The sequence below is a fragment of the Seriola dumerili genome, unplaced genomic scaffold (assembly GCF_002260705.1).
Source record: "Seriola dumerili isolate Sdu_G_001 unplaced genomic scaffold, Sdu_1.0 BDQW01000121.1, whole genome shotgun sequence".
NCBI lineage: Eukaryota > Metazoa > Chordata > Actinopteri > Carangiformes > Carangidae > Seriola > Seriola dumerili.
The window spans coordinates 971,894-990,006 of NW_019174376.1; the positions used below are offsets into that span (position 1 = coordinate 971,894).

An 18,113-nucleotide genomic window follows, 5' to 3' on the forward strand; every position below is an offset into this window, starting at 1 on the left:
TTTTCTTATCTCCCTGCTTCCATCTATAAGCTCTGCATTGTTCCCATACTGATTTATCAAAATTTATAGCCTCTGTGCTATCAAAAAAATATTCCTGCAGGGACCTACACGCCGTCTGAAGGTTATAACAACCTGTACATATTTTTACGGCACCTTTCAATCTCAGTTATCGCTTTTATTTTCCCAGAGGGACTTGATGTGCGTCTGTTGTACCTGAGTAATCTTGGGCATGTTTAATATCCTTTGGCAGAACTGCAGCACCGTGACTACCGTGATACTTTTTAACTGTGTTGTATCCTTCCTTGAAAAAAATGAATACGAGATTACTTCAGCACCCCCGCCCCACTCTTTCTCTGGATGTGTTTGGAGAGGCTGATCTTGCGCGTAAAACATCCCTGATATTTGAGGCGCTCAAGGGATTTAGCGAGCATGCCCAGTGCGCCCCTCGCAGCAGCAGAGGAAACCACTGGTGCAGCATAGGAGTCATACCAAGCATAGCCTGCGTGTCAGTGCAGTCGACTTACAGCTGGCTGTGAGGAGAACTGACGCTACTCTTTTTTTTATTTTTGCTCTTTATTGATACACATACCCGTATTTCCAAAAAAGTGTCCTAAGATCATTAGAATAACTGGGGGAATCAGGTTTCGATATTCTTCGCCGGTTTTTATTTTATTAAGGGGGTTTGTACAAAACTAAAGTTGGAGGCTGGGCCTTTAGCTTTTTGACCGTCGCTTGAGCGGAGAAGAAAAAAAAAGCTGGTCTTTTTTTTTTTTTTTTTCTTTTTTTTTTGTAAAAACTCGATAAATGCTACTAACGAAAATGGACCTGTTGAACTATCAGTACCTGGACAAAATGAACAACAACATTGGTATTCTCTGCTACGAAGGTAAAAGGAAATGTTTGTGGCTGTCCGTGAGCTTTATGACGGTTGTTTTTAAAAGTTGGAAGTGGCCGTTGCCGTTAGGCTGCGAGTTAACGTTACCGTTGTTGATCCAAGTTTTCACTGCAGTTACTTTGCTACGCTTTTACTTTCAACAAGCCTAACAGAGGAAAGTTTTCTGATTTTAACAATAACATGTTTGTTAAATTTATTTCTCCTTGACTCAAACTGGTAATAACTTTTCAACAGTTTCAACTTAATGCCAACGTACGTTATTTTGCCATGGAGCGTAGTTGACGTTATAACCGTTAGCAACGTTAGCTTCAATTTTCATTTCTAACTATTTGCTCGTTATCTAGACGACTGGAAGTGTGTTTATTGGCCTCTCTTATCATTTTCTATATTAATGACTGCTTGCCTCCCAAGAAGAAGACTTGGTTAATTATTTGAGATCAAAGGCTGAACAGTCTGTAAGCAATGTGTGAATTTCATGGCTCTTTTCCTATGGCTGACTCACTCTGTATTACTAGTTCCTCAGTTATTCTGATTCTCTGTGCTCTCTTATTATTCATATCAACCCTTTACATTCCTAACTTTGTGATGTTTGTGGTTAAATGTCTGCGTTTAGATGAATCACATTCTGACAAAGCCTCCAAGAATTGACACAGAGAGTTGTTTTGTGATTTGTAATCCAGTAGAACAAACAGTAAATTGCGTTTGAAATGTTTTGAATGTTTTTTTGATGAGAGCTGAGACTTCTCTTCTCGTCTGTGGACTTAAGTTATTTCAAGCATTGTAGTATAGGATTTCATGTTATGTCATGAACACACAGAGCAAGAGCCTCCATTTCTTTGCAGTGTCTGACTTTGGAGTAGTGTATCTATCCTCCTTTCCTCTGCTCTCAGTGCTCACATGTCAGCTGTTGTAATATCATCCAGTCTTTCTGTGGGCTAACTGCAAGTTCCTTCCTCTGCCCTGTCTCTGGCTCACACTGCAGCATGCAACTCTGTTAGCATTGACAAAACACTTCTTTAACTTCAAATGTAAGATTGATATTTTCAGATTTTTATATGGACACAAGACTTGGTAGAAAAAGTTAGCATGGAGCAGCTCCAATCTGCCATCAGCATTTAATGACCTTCTTGTAGCGCTTGTGTTGCAACTGAAAACCATTTTGAAGCTTTGCAAAGAGGGTCAGGGATGTATTCTATTGCAGATGGCCAAGCACCATTTATTAGAGCAGGTAGAGGCAGAAGAGCTGTGGCTGCAGCATAATAAGTTTGTAGAGATGAGTTACTATGTTGAGGCTGGCTTCGACTGAAACTATTAGCAGCAGAAGCACACTAAGTTTTTTTCAGTGGTTGAGCATGTGATCCTCTGCCTCTGTTAACAGTGTTTATTTTTGTCTGTTTCTAATGCTTTCTGGGGGGGAAAGTTTTGTGTTGCTGTAATTCCTGTTTGGCAAATTGCAGGTAAGATTCTTGCTTCTAGGTATGTCATTTTTAGGTGTGTTTTGCTCAGCAGTTTAGGCACACATGGCATTCTTAGGAAATTTTTGCGACCGTTTTCTTAAAGCTCACTCTTCTGTGCAGTGATGGTGTAGCAGATAAAACTACCACTGGCCTGGGATTGAAGCCAATCAGAATGGGGGGGTATCTGTGTCTCTGTAAAGCTTCACCTTTCTCAGGTTTCATCCTGTCTGTCTCAGTGAAGAAAATTACAGGAGTGAAGCAGGGGGTTTAGTGGTATTTTTATACTTGTATATCCTCTGGGTGTCTCTTTGACATGATGAATTCAGGCACAATACTTTATTTCTATCTCTGGAAGCTCATCTCTGCAGGATTAGTCCATTATTTGTTTTTCTGGGTGTTTTGTGTGTGTTGTTTTTAGCTGACTGAGCTAAAATCTGACTCCATGTGCCTCATGATAAGAAAACAAAGATTAAAATAACAGGGAAAAGGGCCAATCGGTAAAAAGAGTGAAAGAAAAGCCCTTCATGTTCAAACATGTTGAGCCAAGAAGGCTGGAGGGGCTTTGTGATATTGTGGGTGCGCTGACTTGTTATTGTATGCATGAGCACTCATACTCAAAATACATTCCCTGACAAACATAAACATACATGGTCGTATGTACTGATAAACTGTCCTGAGAGCAGAATTTATTTGCAAGTGAAGATGTGACACTTAACCACTTATCTCATGGATGTGCACACACACATTATTAGGACAAATAGGTGTAATAGTAATGGTTGGAATAAAGTGTTTGGATACTTTCCACTATCTTGACCTCTCCAGTAATCTAATGCTTAATGTTTTGTTTGAAGAATGTGAAGTGAGATATCATATTGTCAATGCTGTAAAAAACAAAATCAATGGGACAATGTCGTTGTGCGTACTGGTTTTTGGGCTGATTAATTGACAGCTAAAGTTTTGTATTAGTATGCTGATCTTTATCTAGTTCCCTATATGTGGCTTTTCTGGCACATGATTGTAAAACAATATCTATCCATCCATTTTCTATACCGCTTATCCTTATTGGGTCACGGGGGGCTGGAGCCAATCCCAGCTGACATTGGGCAGGGGCGGGGTACACCCTGGATAGGTTGCCAGTCCATCTGTAAAACAAAATGACAAATAGAATCATACTTTGGTGTTTATATGCTTATAATGAATTGAAAGGTTGATAATGATTCTAGCTGTCTTAGTCGCGTTATAATAACACTGATTCTGACTTTTAATTTACTGACAAAGTTTGGTTGATAAGAGATAAGTGACGTTCATCTACAGTGTCTGTCTTTTCTTATCTGCCTGTCCCGATTAACTTCTCTGTCTGTATTCCATAACTAAAAATTCCATGTAGCATTGCCTTCTTGGGTTGCACTCCTTGGTGGATATATGGATGTTTCACAAGATGAATAGGTTTGCATATTTGAAATATGTTTTGAAGGGGAAGCAGTTCTGGGAATTCATGCTAAATGATAATTAATATCCAACCCTATTCATGCACAACGCATACCAGCATTCGTGAAGTTTTTTTTATTGTTGTTGGCCTTGAAATGCTATCAACCAGTAATTATGATGCTAGGTAGCATGGCAGCTAAGAAGAGCTGGAGTCGAACCATGTTATCATGCTAACGTGTAGACCAAAGAAGTGAATTTCTAGCTGGGCATTAATAACATTCAAAGGATCAAATTATTACATTAAAGTTGTTATAATAACCGATGAAGAAAGTTAATTGATTTGCTCACCAACACCAAATTGCCTACATTGGCAGCATTGTAAAGAAATGCTAACTTTAGGCTCCAGTCTCCTGCAATACAACACCATCCCAGTGCTCCCATTTAATTTAAAATCTTTTTGTTACCCAACCATACTAAAATGTGATGATATTTTTGTTTTTGGCAGTTAATTTGCTCTTAGACTCTGTTAAAAAATAGCACTATTTGACCACACTGCAGGGTTCTAGCACTCTGTGCCTCTCTTTCTCTGTTCGTCAATTTGTTCATCTATCTCTCTTTCCCCTGCTCTCCCTTTTCCCTCTGAAAAGCTACTATCAGTTGTAGGCCTGACAGTGAGGGGTGCAGGGGAATGCTGACTGTCCCTTTTTGCTGCTGAACAGGACAAAATAAACAAGATTGAAAACCTCCTCAGAGCCATGCACTTTTGTCAGCCTCTCTCCTTCTTTGTCTGTTTGCTTTGCTCTCCTTTCCTCTCTCTGTCAGAGATCAAACCAATCTAACATCCGGAGATATCGCATCACATCAGACAGACAAGAACTTCTGTGGAAGAGTGTCCTTTTGAGTATTTAAAGACTAAAACCTCTATGGACTAAATGATAATATAAAGGCAAGTCAGAGGGCCAATTTCAGGTTTTTTGCTATGCAGAGAGAAGAAATTACATGCTATGGCTCATCTTTTTTTTTTAAGCATCTGAAAGAAGAAACGAGAGAAAGAGAGAGGGAAATGAAGAGATAGATAGGTTCACCTCCATTTGTAATCCAATCTCATCCTGACTCCAAGCTGTTTGAAGTTCTGTCAAGACAAATAGGCTTTGATCATGTGGACCTAATGAACTGAGAGAGCAGAGAGGGAAAAGGAGAGTAGAGTTTTACTGTTGTGATACAGCCCTATTCCTACTGATTGCCTGCTGGTTTAACAAGAAAATCAAAAGAAAAAATCTTATGATATTGAAGGGGCTCTTCATGTATTGAATAAATATGTAGAAATGTAGTAATATAGATACTATATGCCTATAAATTGCTGTACTTTGAGTGATTACATTATTTCTCATATATACAGGATAAACTGCAACATACTTTTCCATGTGTATCAGAGCCTGTCTTATTGTCAGTGATTTTATGAGTAGGTTAACCTTATTTCCTTGTTCCCATATCTCTCTCTTGATTTGAGGCATAAATTGCACAAATTGTTTTGGTCTTTTCTAGCATTGTCATTCTGTCCTAATGCCTATTTCTACACTTTATTGTGGCTGCTGCTGACATATTCAGAATGTCATATTCTGTTACATTTGACTGCTTCAGAAACACTAATACACACAGTTTACTGTTAAAAGGCTAATCATCTCTCTAAAGCTCTGTCAAAATGTGAACTCAATATCATAACCTTCATGAATGTAGGATTTATTGCTAGGCAGAGTTAGTTTTAGATACAACTAACTGGATGTAATGTTAAGTTGTGTAGTCTGGTCAAGAGTGTTTGACTGCATACGGTCAACACTCGCAGATTCACCCCTTGCTGAGCACTTCACTACTGTACCTCTAATAAGCTCGTCTGTGTCGTGGATCCTGATTGGACAGTGCGGTATCGCAGTCTCTCTTCTTTTATTGCCACCTCTCTGTCCTGCCAAAAACAATGATGTCACCCTTGTTGCCATGGTACACAGTGGGGCGAGCAGGAACATGCCAGAGAGAGAGAGAGGGGGGGGGGGGGGAACTGCTGCGGTGTTTCGGAGGCCATGCTAAAACTAAACATACATGGGGAATGGTGTTTGAATAGAGCACACATTTCATTACATTACAAAGTCTTTTCAGTCTGTGTGTGTGCAGGCTACTGCCTTCTGAATGACTGAATGAATATTTGTTTTCAGATCGGTTTAAACTGGTTGCTACCCAGATTTTTTGACCTCATGCCTCCAAAAGTTGTTTCTTCCTCCAAAAGAACACTGTAGTTTACAGGTAACTTCCTCTTTCGATTATGACAGCTCAGAAAATTTTTGCAGTAAACAAACAGGATAGATAAATAATAGGATTCTGCAGGATAAATAAACCATTTTCCAAAATATAATCAACACTGCAGTTTAATATGGGATTTAATATGAAATAATTTGAAAAGGCACAGGAGAAACCAGTTGGTGTTGCATTGCAGGGGATTGGTGGTCTAGTGTTATTAACTTGTTTTTTAGTATGTGAGTAGTTATAGAGAAAGCTGTGAATTGTAATGGGAGTTTCAGTCCAGGCTTTATGTTTTGTTTGGGAAAAGTCAGACAGATACATGAGGCCGAAGCAGTGGAAAGTCCCCGTCCTGAGACAGAGCCAGTGGTAGTTTTCCTGATTCTCTTTTGCTCTTACTCCCACTCACTGACGACTCTGTAGGCCTTCTGTACCAGGGACTGGAGGGAAGCAGAGAGAGTCAGACAGAGAGAGAGAAATAGTTCACACCACACACACACACACACACACACACACGCAGAACCCATCCACAACTATTTCTTCCAAAACATTCATAACCAGATACTCCTCTGCTCATGCCAGAGGTTTGTGCCTCTCTCAGCAAACTGTATGTCAACAAAATCCAAAATTTGAGCAGAAACACAGCCTGTACAGTAAAACACTGTCATGAAGTAGTTTTTGTGGTCAGACTGTTTAAAGAGGCAATAAAACAGTTGCCTTCTACTTGAAAATACCATAATTTTGACTAATTACCATAATTTACATTCATGGCTATGCACCCTGTTTAAAGTGTAAGCACGTGAGTTGACAGCAACTTCGCAACTGTCAGTGCAGTCTCAGTCATGTTTGAAACTACCAAAACTATGGTCAACTGTTGTTTTACAATCTTAATGAATATTCCAATTGTATAATAACACAGTTCTTTTTTGAAATGCACTTTTCAACATTATTAAAAACTCTTCTTCGTTTTTCCCTTGCTATCCTCCCACCTCAGGTGAAGCAGCTTTGAGGGGGGACCCCAGACTCCAGTCCTTGTCCCTATCCTCGTCCTCCTCCTCATCATCCTCCTCTTCATCGTCATCCTCCTCATCGTCCTCCTCCATCTCCAGCCACAGGACAGGTCCTCCTCCCATCAGCCCGACCAAGAGGAAGCTGAACGGGGACCAGGGGGACAGCGACATGGACGACAATGAACATGTGGCAAAGATGAGCCGACTGTTTGCTGCACAGCTGTGAGTACATACATGAAACACACATATTTGTAGCTGCATGAGTGAACAGGCACTTGCACACATTCTAATAAAATCCATTAATTAGACCTTGAAATAAGGTTATTTTCTCTATATTAATTTCCGGAGGTGCTAGAAAACAAATATGGATCTCCATTTTTCTATCACTGCACCCTTCTCTCTTCTGTCTGTCTCTCTCTTTCTGACAAAAACACACTGTAGCCTATGAAAAAGCCACTTTGCTTTCCTAGAAGCTACACATACACACAGTAAACTCACTGTTTTTAAAAGAAGCCATTTTTTACTTGTGTATGCAAGTGTTTCTCTTGGCCATGTGTTCGTGGGCTCCTTGCTTGGTGAAGCTGTGCACAGGCAGGCTTTCTCCGAAGTCCCAGTTTGGACTCCAGGGTGCTACGCCAGGTTTAGCTGGCTCCACAGTGTTCTCCTTATAGCCGCAGATCTCTGGAAGCTTGGAAACAGGGACTGCACAACAGAAAGATTACTCACATCTCCAACGTTCCCACATTCCCACTTCCAGAGATTCCAGAGATTCTGGAGCGCTGATTGGTGGTGAAGGAGTGTTGGGGCCAGGGGCAGTGGTGTCAGAGCTCTTTCTCTCCCTCTCTTTCTTGGTTTGACTGAGTCAGTCATGGGACTCCAGCCATCGCTATTTATTGCAGACACAGTCAAGAAGGTGTTAGGTGGAGCTGTGCAGTTTTTCATGCATGCTAGCTCTTACCAATACGGCATGTTGCTGAAGCCACAGATAACATCCAGAATTAATGGTTGGTGTTGTTTTTATGCCACTTAATTTCCACCTGTTTGTCACCCACATGGCTGTGAGGTGACACAATGGAAGCCCTGGATTAAGAGTAGAGCACATTTACTGGCAGTATATTTATGTAGCTAAGCATTTGCAAACTCAGATGCATGTGTAGATGTGTATGCTAGCACATGAACATTTGCACATATGAAAACAAAATTACTGTACCAAATAGCTGAATTGAATTCACTGTTGGAGGAACACTCCACATAATTATTCTGAATATCAAACGCTTACCTCCTTTTAAATTTAAAAAAGAAAAAAAAAAAAAGATGGCAGCTGTAGTCAGTTTGTATTCACAGAAATGACAATGGATTGCAATGGAGAGTCAGAGAAATTCCAGTTTCTCAAATCGCTCCTGCAGTATAATCCACTCGTTCCAATGAGCTGTATGTTCAGTATGTTCTAAAGCTCTAAAACATAACATAAATACACTACATATATACACAACTTTCCTGTCACATCTCCATAGCTCCAAAGTTCTACCAGTAGAACTGTATTTAGTAATTATTGATGAGGCAGTGGCCGTTCAGTTTATTCTACAATGGTTTAAAGCCTTTTACACAACCAATGTATATGTTCAGTTGACTGTACAACGAGGCAGGGATCTTATGACTGTTAAATCAAGTTGCTCTTGTGGCACAAGGGGAAGGGTCTTTGTTCCTTCATCTTGTGACCCTCTGGGCTCACATAACAGAGGATTAGCTTGCGCGTTGTGACATTTGTGCAGACTCATCTTGCTTTCTGTTATGGATGTGTCAGTGGTGGGAGAATTAACATTATACTCTGTAGTCAAACCAGGCTGTAAATCCATCTTCCCACTCAGTGTATTATTCTGTTGTCTCAGTTGTTTTTCACTCTCTGTGAGATATTTTTCATGCACCATGCGGTTAACTTCTGCATACATTGATAAGCAAATGCTCCTACTCATGTATCACAAGTTGGATTTCATTTTGTAAGTTGGTGTGCCACAGTACAATGGGCCTTATTGTCATATCAGCTTTCAGTTGGTGTTGCAGTTTTTAGGTTTTGTAAAAATAAAACTGATGCAGTTTAAAAAAGAAAAACATCTGCAATGGTTAAGGCTTTTGAATCCATCCATGATTATTTCCTAGAAGTAACCCATGATAAGATATAATCCCTTTATTTAATCTTTATTTTAATTATGACCTTGAAGTCATTTGACTCTCTGAGCTGTAGGTTTCTACCCAAGAACAGTCAATTGCTAGTTGACTTGCTAGGAGCCAAATTCAGGGCTTCTTTCTATTTCACAAAGCTTCATCAAGATATTTTTTTTTCAACCTCTTTGCCTCAAGGCCATCCTAAAAAGTGTCTTATTTTTAGTCATTTAATTTGAGGTTTCTCTGAGGGCATTCTTACCCTGGCAAAGGTAACTGCAGAGTGACTTGTTGAGACCTGCAGTCAGAGTCAGCCTCTGAAAAGTTTTCCTCCTCATTGCCTGTCCAAAGAACAGTGATTACACTAAAGTGGAGAATGATCGGTTGTCGTTACAGAAAAGGCTAAAAATAGTGGTTTAAAGAAAACACTGTAGGGCCCTTCACAGTCGACTCATCTTTATTTAACATACATGAGCTTTCTGCTTCATTTAACTCATTTGTCAATTGTAGGAACAGTGATTAGGCATAATTTGAAAATGATGGACTTAGTTCTTGGGAAAAATCTAGACAGAAAAACCAGAAAAAGAACCCCTGCAAACCCCACCACCACATACACATACACACACAGACTCACTCAGATATATGAGAGATGGTTATCTGACACCGTTCTAGCTGTTGGATTTTGCTGGCTGCTTCTATCTGTGTAGCTTGTTTTTTTTGTCTGCACTGATTGCGCTGCTCAGTGTCGACTGTTTCTGCATGTTGAGAAGCTTTTGTGTTCATTCTCCTCTCTTAAAAAAACAACAACTTTTTTTTCCCCGTTTTGCTTGAATTGCTGTTTTCATGTGTGCTGACTACATCAGCTTCTAAACAGTGTGAGTTTTTGTCGAGTTGCTTGTCGTTGGCTGTCTATTGTCCGTAGGTTCAGTCATATTCTCGGTGAGCGTTGACACAGACAGACACCTGACACCTTAAACATGTGGCGGGGCCATGAAGGTGGAAGCTCAGGTTTCTTTTGTTGTCTAAGTTGAAGTCGAGGGGGGCGGGGGGTGGTACACAACTTGGCTCAGAGAGAAAACTCAGAACCAACGCAAGCTTTTTTTTAATTTTTTTTATATGGGTCAGTATTAACAGGCAAGATAGATGAAAGTTTATGGCATGGTAAATTCTGCATATAAAGTCTAACTAGAAATATTGGCAGTCGTAGTGGCAGGCTGATATGTATGTCTGCACTAAGTGGGCATGTGTTTGTGCAGGTATGCACATGTGTCATTGTGTTTGCTGCCTATACATGCATGTGTGCTTGTCCATCTGTGATCGTGTGTGTGTGTGTGTGTGTGTGTGTGTGTGTGTGTGTGTGGGTGTGTGTGTGTGTGTGTGATGAGTGGGCTCCTTGTCAGGCAGCAGGGACTACGTTCTCATTTTCTCTAAGGAGTAGGAGGAGTCTTGAACAAAGAAGCCTTATCCTGTCCACTGGAGCCTGCGGGCTGGAAGCTTGCTGCTGCCTGCTCTCCTGCCCGCCACTCTGGAGTTGTAGACCAGCGAGTATAATAGTCCTCTTGCTCAGCTGTTTCATTCCTCCTTAAATATAAGAGCCAGTCACAGAGCAAGGCTCATAGGCTTTTAATTGGGGAATATAACTACAGAAAAGTATATTTGCATCAGCCATGTTACATATTACTCAGTGGGCTCTAGGTTTGTTGATTTCCTCAGATAGAAAGCTGGGGAGTATATCAGAATTAGGAATTTATTGTCTTTCATTGCAACAATATTGTGTGTTTTTCTATATACTGTGAACACATAATTACTAAGACTGATTGTGGGGAACTCGGCCAATTGACCTGATTTTAAGATTTTCACCAAATGAGGCCTGTTAGTCATTGCTTGGAGCAAATGTTCCTTTTTCATGTTCTTCTTGTTCTCAGTGTCTTCCTAATAATTCGCCTGAATTGCCATTTCTTTTCACTTCATTATTTGTATCGCTGAAAAAAACATATGCACAATCATTCAGGTTGGAAATGAAGCTACATGCTTTTAGTAGTACGTAATCTTTCTCTCACATTCATGCTATGTTACTCTGAAATGTAGCGCCGCAGAAGTAGGATCAAAAAGCAAAATCTAACTTAGTCAGTTTGCTGCAGTAAGTACTGTAGCATACAAAAACTGCAGCTGCTTTTTACTGGGAACTTCATCAGTAAGTTGTTCTCATGGAAGTTTCTCCAGAGGCCAAATGGGGAGAAAGAGAGAGGAAGAGTCTCTCTCTCTCTCTCTCTCTCTCTCTCTCTCTCTCTCTCTCTCTCTCTCTCTCTCTCTCTCTCTCTCCCTCCCTCTCCCCCTCTCCCCCCTCTGTATGTGTGTGTGTGAGTGAGCATGGCCAAGGCTGGTGAAGTCATTGTTACCCTCTTGTTTTACATGGGACTATTTATGTAGTGTGTGAGCATGTGAGGGGAGGGGGGAGAGCATGTGGGAGATTTTTTTTTTTTCTTTTCAGTGTGTGTCTGTGTGTCTGTGTTCACATGTTTTCTTTGCCTTCTTGTTGTGGTTGTTCCCATATCCGATCTGTCCCAGCTTTGATAACAAAGGATTTTCTTCACTTCTCTTTCTCTGCAGTCAGTTAACTGGCAAATATGTGCTTGATTTCTATCAGTGGTTCTGCATGAGTGAAAATCTGAGAGATTTAAAGGGCTGTGCCAAGATCTGTTTGGAAATGGTGTGTCTGTCTACTTGTTTTAGGTAGGCATAATATAAAATTTAACACGGTGTTCTCATGAATTTTATGTCATATTTTATAGTACAGAATGTATGTGAAGGAAGATTACTTGATTTATAACAATAATAGTATGTTTATACCTGTTAAAGTGTATTTCCTCTGGGGTTTGACTATTCAATTCTAAGGATGCAAAATATTCTTGCTGACTTCCGCTCAGCCTTGCTACTACCGCCTGGAGTGAGTAAACTGTGTTGAGATATTCATATACTTTATATACATAGCCTGGGTAAGCCCTGTGGCTCAATTTCTGTGTGTATATATCCATTTTGTGGGTTTCTGCAGACCTCGCAGAGCTTGGGCCTGGTTGTAACCTGTGGTTGAGCCTTCATCCTCCTCCTGTTTTTTCTTTTTTCTTTTTTGTCGTCGTCTTCTCTCTACACCCTGATTTTTCCCAGATGTTTCCTGTGTGTGTGTATCTCTCTCTCTCTTCTTGCTCTTTCTTTATTCATTTCTTAAAGGCGTAGGATATGAGCCTCTGCCCAACCAAAGATTTGTAGTGAGGTTTTCTCTGAAGACTCTGGAGCACAATTGTGAGAAAAAGGCTAGAACTTTTATAGCTCCTGTATCTTTGCCTCAAAGTAAAATATAACTAACTCACCAAATTGGCAGTCTCCTATAGAGCTAAATCAAGCACACTTTTGAAAACTCAAACATATTTTTAAAGTTTGCTTCATTCGTTTGCTTCATTTGTTCATATTTGTTTTATTTAGTTTTCCATTGTGGTATTTAGACAAGTTGACACATACAAAGCTGATTGTTATGCCAGCAAAAGCAAATTACATGTTTTTATATTTTACAAGAATACAGACCTACAGCTGTTTTATTTTTTTATTTTTTTCCCCATCCTTTAAGTCTTCAAACACATGATCACAGACATGATCTTTAACTTGAGGTTAACTTGAAGACAGGGTGTCATGTGAACAGTTACTTAAAAGGCAGCACTTAATGACAGATCCGAGTAGTGTAATATTGTTCAAGATATATGACTATATCATTTATGTATTGAGGGTTGGACTCCCTGGGTTTTAAATTAAGGGATCTTTCAGTGAGTGCCCACCACAGTGACTACCACTAATGCCAGACTGCGCTTAACCCAGACTCTAGTAAAATAGAATCAAATAGATCAACTCCCTATTTCATTGTGTCAAGCTATCCATTCTGATGTCAGTCACTCAGTTACCATTTTCAACTGGGGAAAAAAAATGTCACAGATAAAGTATCAGCCCTCTCCCTCTTTGTACTTCAAATCACATTCACAATAGAGGTGCGCCATAATGCAACCAAAATAATTACTCTCATGTAGGGTTGTTAATAATTAACCGCTTAACCGGTCACCAACAATAAGAATTTTGACCGATTTAATACTATCAGTCAAACAGTAAAAAATATCCTTTGCAGGTATTCTCTGCCGTGAGACTGCACAGCAGACCAGTTAAAAGGACCATCACCTTGTGTGATGATCTGCAGGTATCTCCAGCATGTCTTTGTGCTCGTCAGTGTTGCTCTCTGTTTAGACACTCCAAATCTTTCCGTTCCACCTCGATATTTTTTTAATGAGGTACAGCCACTCATCTATTCTAAATAGATGTCGGTTAATGTTTTTTTTTTTTTTTTTGAACATAGTTAGAATGATCAAAACTTTTTGTGAATCTGAATCTAACATACACCCTGAAATCCACCAATCCAAGATTTACATACAACTACACAAACCAATTATTTTCAGAAAATTGACTGAAGAATACCACTGAAGAATTAACTGGGAGATTTAGATTACAGAGCATAAGTCATTCACACTCAACTGCTAGCTACTTAGCAAGTTGCTAAAAGGTATCTTGATAATTTAGGAACAGAAAGACCCGCTAATCTCTTGGACTGTTGGACTGAACATTAAAAGATGGCTCAGTCTTTTTCTTTTTTTTTTTTTTTTTTAAATATCACAGTGCTACAGAATGGTGTTTTTCTTTAGAAAACCATCTTTAACCAACTGTGAAAGGGTGCAAAATGCACTCATTCCCTGCTATAGATTGCTTTTGCTGTCAGAAGAGTTCAGTCTGATTGAACAGTTCAGTGTAATTGATTTGACCTGCAAAATATTGGGACTCACCAATATTCAGCCAGTTTGAGATCGAAGATGACTTCTCCTTGACAAAGGCAAAAGTGTCATTTTGTTGTCTGGCTAAACATTTAGCCACAACTGGTAAAATCTGCCAGTTAAGTCACTTCAACAGGCAAAAATAACAGTTTTGGCTATAAATGAGAAGCCTGCAGTCAACGTGCTGGTAATTAGAGCTCATTGTTTTTTATTAAGTGACAGCTTTCTCTTACATCTGTATATTGATCATTAAATCAGCACTCCTGTCTCCTTTTCTCTGTCTGTACCACCTCAGTTCAAGCCACTGCTTGATCTAAAAGTGATTTTTTACTCAGTAGATTAATTTGAGCTCCATCCTCAACCTCTTCCCCTGTGTTTTTTCTACAATCTCCACTAGGTGCAAGAGCAGTTCTTTACTTTTCAAATGCTGTCTCCCTCTGTCTCCCACTTCACCTGGTAGCCCTCTCTCCTCAGACCTAGCCCTTGTTTCCACCCCCATGCCCATCTCCTGTGCGTAGCCCTCACCATTCGCCCTTTCCATCCTCCCCCTCTTTCCCCAGCTGCGACCCTAACGATAATTGAGAGGTGAGTAAGAGAGACAAAGACACAAGAGTGGGTTTTGAATGCCTGATCCCTGGCATGAATTGTGGTCCAGGGTTTGGTGGGCAATCAGGCGAGGGGAAGGCGGGGGCGGTGGTGGATTCGACAGCTACACCATTCATTGGTCAGATTTGTTGATCCCGTTCACTGGCTCCTGCGACGGCCCCTCTTGTGTGAGGATGTGGGCATGCCTGCTCTTTGGCAATGATTAAAGTTTGGAACAACTTCCACAACCTAACTCAAGACCCAGCTGCTGGGTGGGGATGAAAGAGAGAGAGAGAGAGAGAGAGAGAGAGAGAGAGAGACCTTTTATTATCAGTTTGCCTTTTAGCTAATCGAGATTTGTTTATAATTGAAGATAACAGAGTTATACAGGAGGACTTTGGTTTATAGCATTTGATTAAAAGTTGACATTTCCTTTAGCAATAATTTAAACAATACCTTCAGCATTAACTTGAGAACACTTTTGCAACCATTATAACTTGATTTTTATGTGATTAACTCCACAAAGCATTTATTTATTTTTTTTCTATTGACTGCTTGATAAAGAAGGAAACTGAAAATTGATGCCACTATGGGAAAACATAAAAGCTTATTGGTGAGCTGCCGGCCAGGGTTTATGTAAGAGCTGCCAAGTCTCTCCCTCTTTAACCCTCAGGAAGTTTGCTGCCGATTGTGAAAGAAAAAGAAGAAAGAAAGACAAAGAGAGAAAAAAAGAGAGGGGGTCTCTGCTAATGTAAGCTCTCGGCACAAACGAAGGAAACTACCGACCTCACTCTTTCTTATCGTAGAGGTCCGGACCATTCACATGCAGCCCCCCCCACCACCACCACCACCACCACCACCACCACCACCACCGCTCTTCGGCTTTTCCTCTCCCCCTCTCTGTATTCTGTGGAGACTATTTATTTGTGGAGGACGGTGCTGTGGGCTCCAGATGCTTGACCCAGCAGTCAGGTTGCCTGGTCACATGGATCTACAACTGTTTGCCTGAACTTGTTGTTTTGCATCCAAGCAAACCTTAAAGGGCTGCTGCAGCTTTTCACCTCGGGTCTGCTGTGTGTTCTCATTCAGACTTTTTCACATGGGTGGGGAAATGCCTCCACACGGCACATGGTGAGGAATAAAAATTAAATGACTTAAAGTAAAAAAAAAAAAAAAAAAAAACCCAGCCCCAGCTGACACAATATTGTCTATGTATAGGATGCATATCTGTGTAGAAAGGAGGAAGTCGGTGTATATGTGCTGATTTGTGAATGGATGTGTGGAAGCATGTGGGTGCTTGAAATTGGAGAGAAAAGGAGATAGAGAGAGGCGAATACAGTAAATCTTGCTCCCTGTAACTGGGCCTCAAATTGTAGGAGGGGAGTGGAGCTGCAGGAAGGGTGTAATACACAGTCGAACACACACACAGACACACAGACCACATTTGACGTACTGAGCAAAATAATTGCTACCTGTTAAACTGCAAGCAAGTGTGCACAGCATCAGGCACAACCACTTCACAACATATTAAAGTCATTATCATCAGAGCTGGGGGAAAAAAAGAGACCAAAATCTGTGTTGTGTTAAACTGTCGTTACTTTAATCCCTTATCCTTATCTCTGCTTTTTCAGTGATTAAAATATGAGCTCACAGTTTGGAGAGAGCAGGATTTCTTTGTGGTGGGAAGTAATTCTCTTTCATATGGAAAGTTTGTGGCCGCCCACCTTATTTAACCCTCAGTATTCAGTACATGGTTGTGATTGTGGACAATGTTTCTTTGCGTTTTCTTTCCCAAGACACATAGAGATGTCAAGGACAACTTTGGCAGATTTAATCAAATGTCGACAGTGAGCTGCAGCTAGAGATAACGGCTCAGTCCACATCTATGCTGCAGTAACACTGCAGGATTTTCCAGGTTTTCATCTGACAGCAGTGAGTGCAGCTGGCTGCAGGCTCGCTGAAGAGATAAAGTTGATTTGCGTACTGAGGAAACCACTTTAGAGCTTTGAACTTCGTGCCCCTTTGCCCCTCTGTACAAGGATATGTTTGGAGTCCATCCATGTTGGATAATATTAGTGTTCCTTCCTCCTTCCTAGAAAAGAGAGTGAGTGTGTGTGAGAGCAAGTGCTTGTGCAAAATAGTCTTATCAAACCCTCCAGCAATCAGAGAAGCTAGAGTGTATGTATGAGGTCACTATTAATAGCATCTGCTGGTCCTGCAGTGTTTGACACAGAACCCCATTTATAATTGTCCTTTTGTTTATCTTTTCTTTTTCGCCCTCATTTCATTTTCTCTCACTCTGAACCCCTTTTTACCTCTCTGTCCATTTCTCTGTCCACTCCATTTGCCGCCAGTCTTCCCTCATCTTGTGTGGTTATTTGATAGCCAGTTTGGAGCCAGTATTATGTTAATAAAATACAAAGATTTTTTGAAGCTCCAAGTCTGACTAATTTTTAAATCAAATTCTCTCTTGTTTGTTTTTCTTTTTTAAGTGAAGAAAATTATATTTTTGTGACATTAATGGAGTAGACATTAATTTAATCTGCCTTGTGTAAATTAATGTGGCTCTTTGTCTTTCCCTCTATTTTCCAGAAAACCTAATGGAGACTATCGCAGCTCTACCGTCTCAAAGGACCGTAGCCGAAGCCCCATCGAACGTGTGGTGGTGCCCAGCGGTCTGGGAGTCCACAGCAACCACCTATACAGTCACGCCCACCACCACCATCACCACCTGGCCAGCTTAGCCGGCATGGACCAGCCACTGGCACTCACCAAAAACAGCATGGTGGAGTCTGCACGTAGCAGCACAGCAGCAATGATCACAGTGCCGCACACAGTCAGTGCCGTGGAACGCCAGCAGGTAGCATGCACATCCTGTTTCTTTTGCCCAAACTCTGACAACATCTTTCACAAATTGTCTGGTAAACCTCAACCCTAGTAGGTCCCCCCATATGATGTGACTAATGTGCTTTCATCCGCCTAGCTCCTTGGTTGGTTGAGAGTAGAAATTTCCTGTTTGGCTTGTTAGCCAAAAATGTTTTAAAACCCAGGTGGTAACTGAATCATTCCCTCTCCCTCCGACTTCAAATCTCCTTCTGGACTGTATTCTTTACTGTAATATTTCTCACTTTTTCTGCCTGTGTAATTATTTTCTCAATTTATTTACACTTCTTGCACCTTCTCTTCACAAGTCTTGTTTTATTGTTATAATATGAGTGGATTTTGGCGTTGGTTTTGATGTACGATGTATGATGATTTGTCTTTGTGTTTCAGAATCGTCCTTCAGTGATCACATGCGCCCCAGCCAACAACCGCAACTGCAACCTGTCTCACTGTCCTGTCTCCCACAACGGCTGCTCAAGCCTCACAAACAACTACAGGAGAATCAACAGTGAGTGCACTCATGCAAATGCATTTGGATGAACAC

The 18,113-nt window shown here is 40.6% G+C and overlaps 1 protein-coding gene across 3 annotated transcripts in view; it reads left to right on the forward strand.

The window, feature by feature from the left end:
* vgll4 (vestigial like family member 4) overlaps positions 1–18,113 on the forward strand; it is a 41,428-nt gene that overhangs the window by 17,008 nt on the left and 6,307 nt on the right. For 2 of the 3 annotated variants that reach the window (XM_022748262.1, XM_022748263.1), the window contains exons 3-5: positions 7,064–7,301; positions 17,279–17,546; positions 17,960–18,077. In XM_022748262.1, coding sequence (XP_022603983.1) covers positions 7,064–7,301; positions 17,279–17,546; positions 17,960–18,077 — 624 coding nt within the window. Of the gene's footprint in view, positions 1–526; positions 887–7,063; positions 7,302–17,278; positions 17,547–17,959; positions 18,078–18,113 lie in introns of those variants that run through there. The other variant, XM_022748261.1, reaches the window with a different exon arrangement.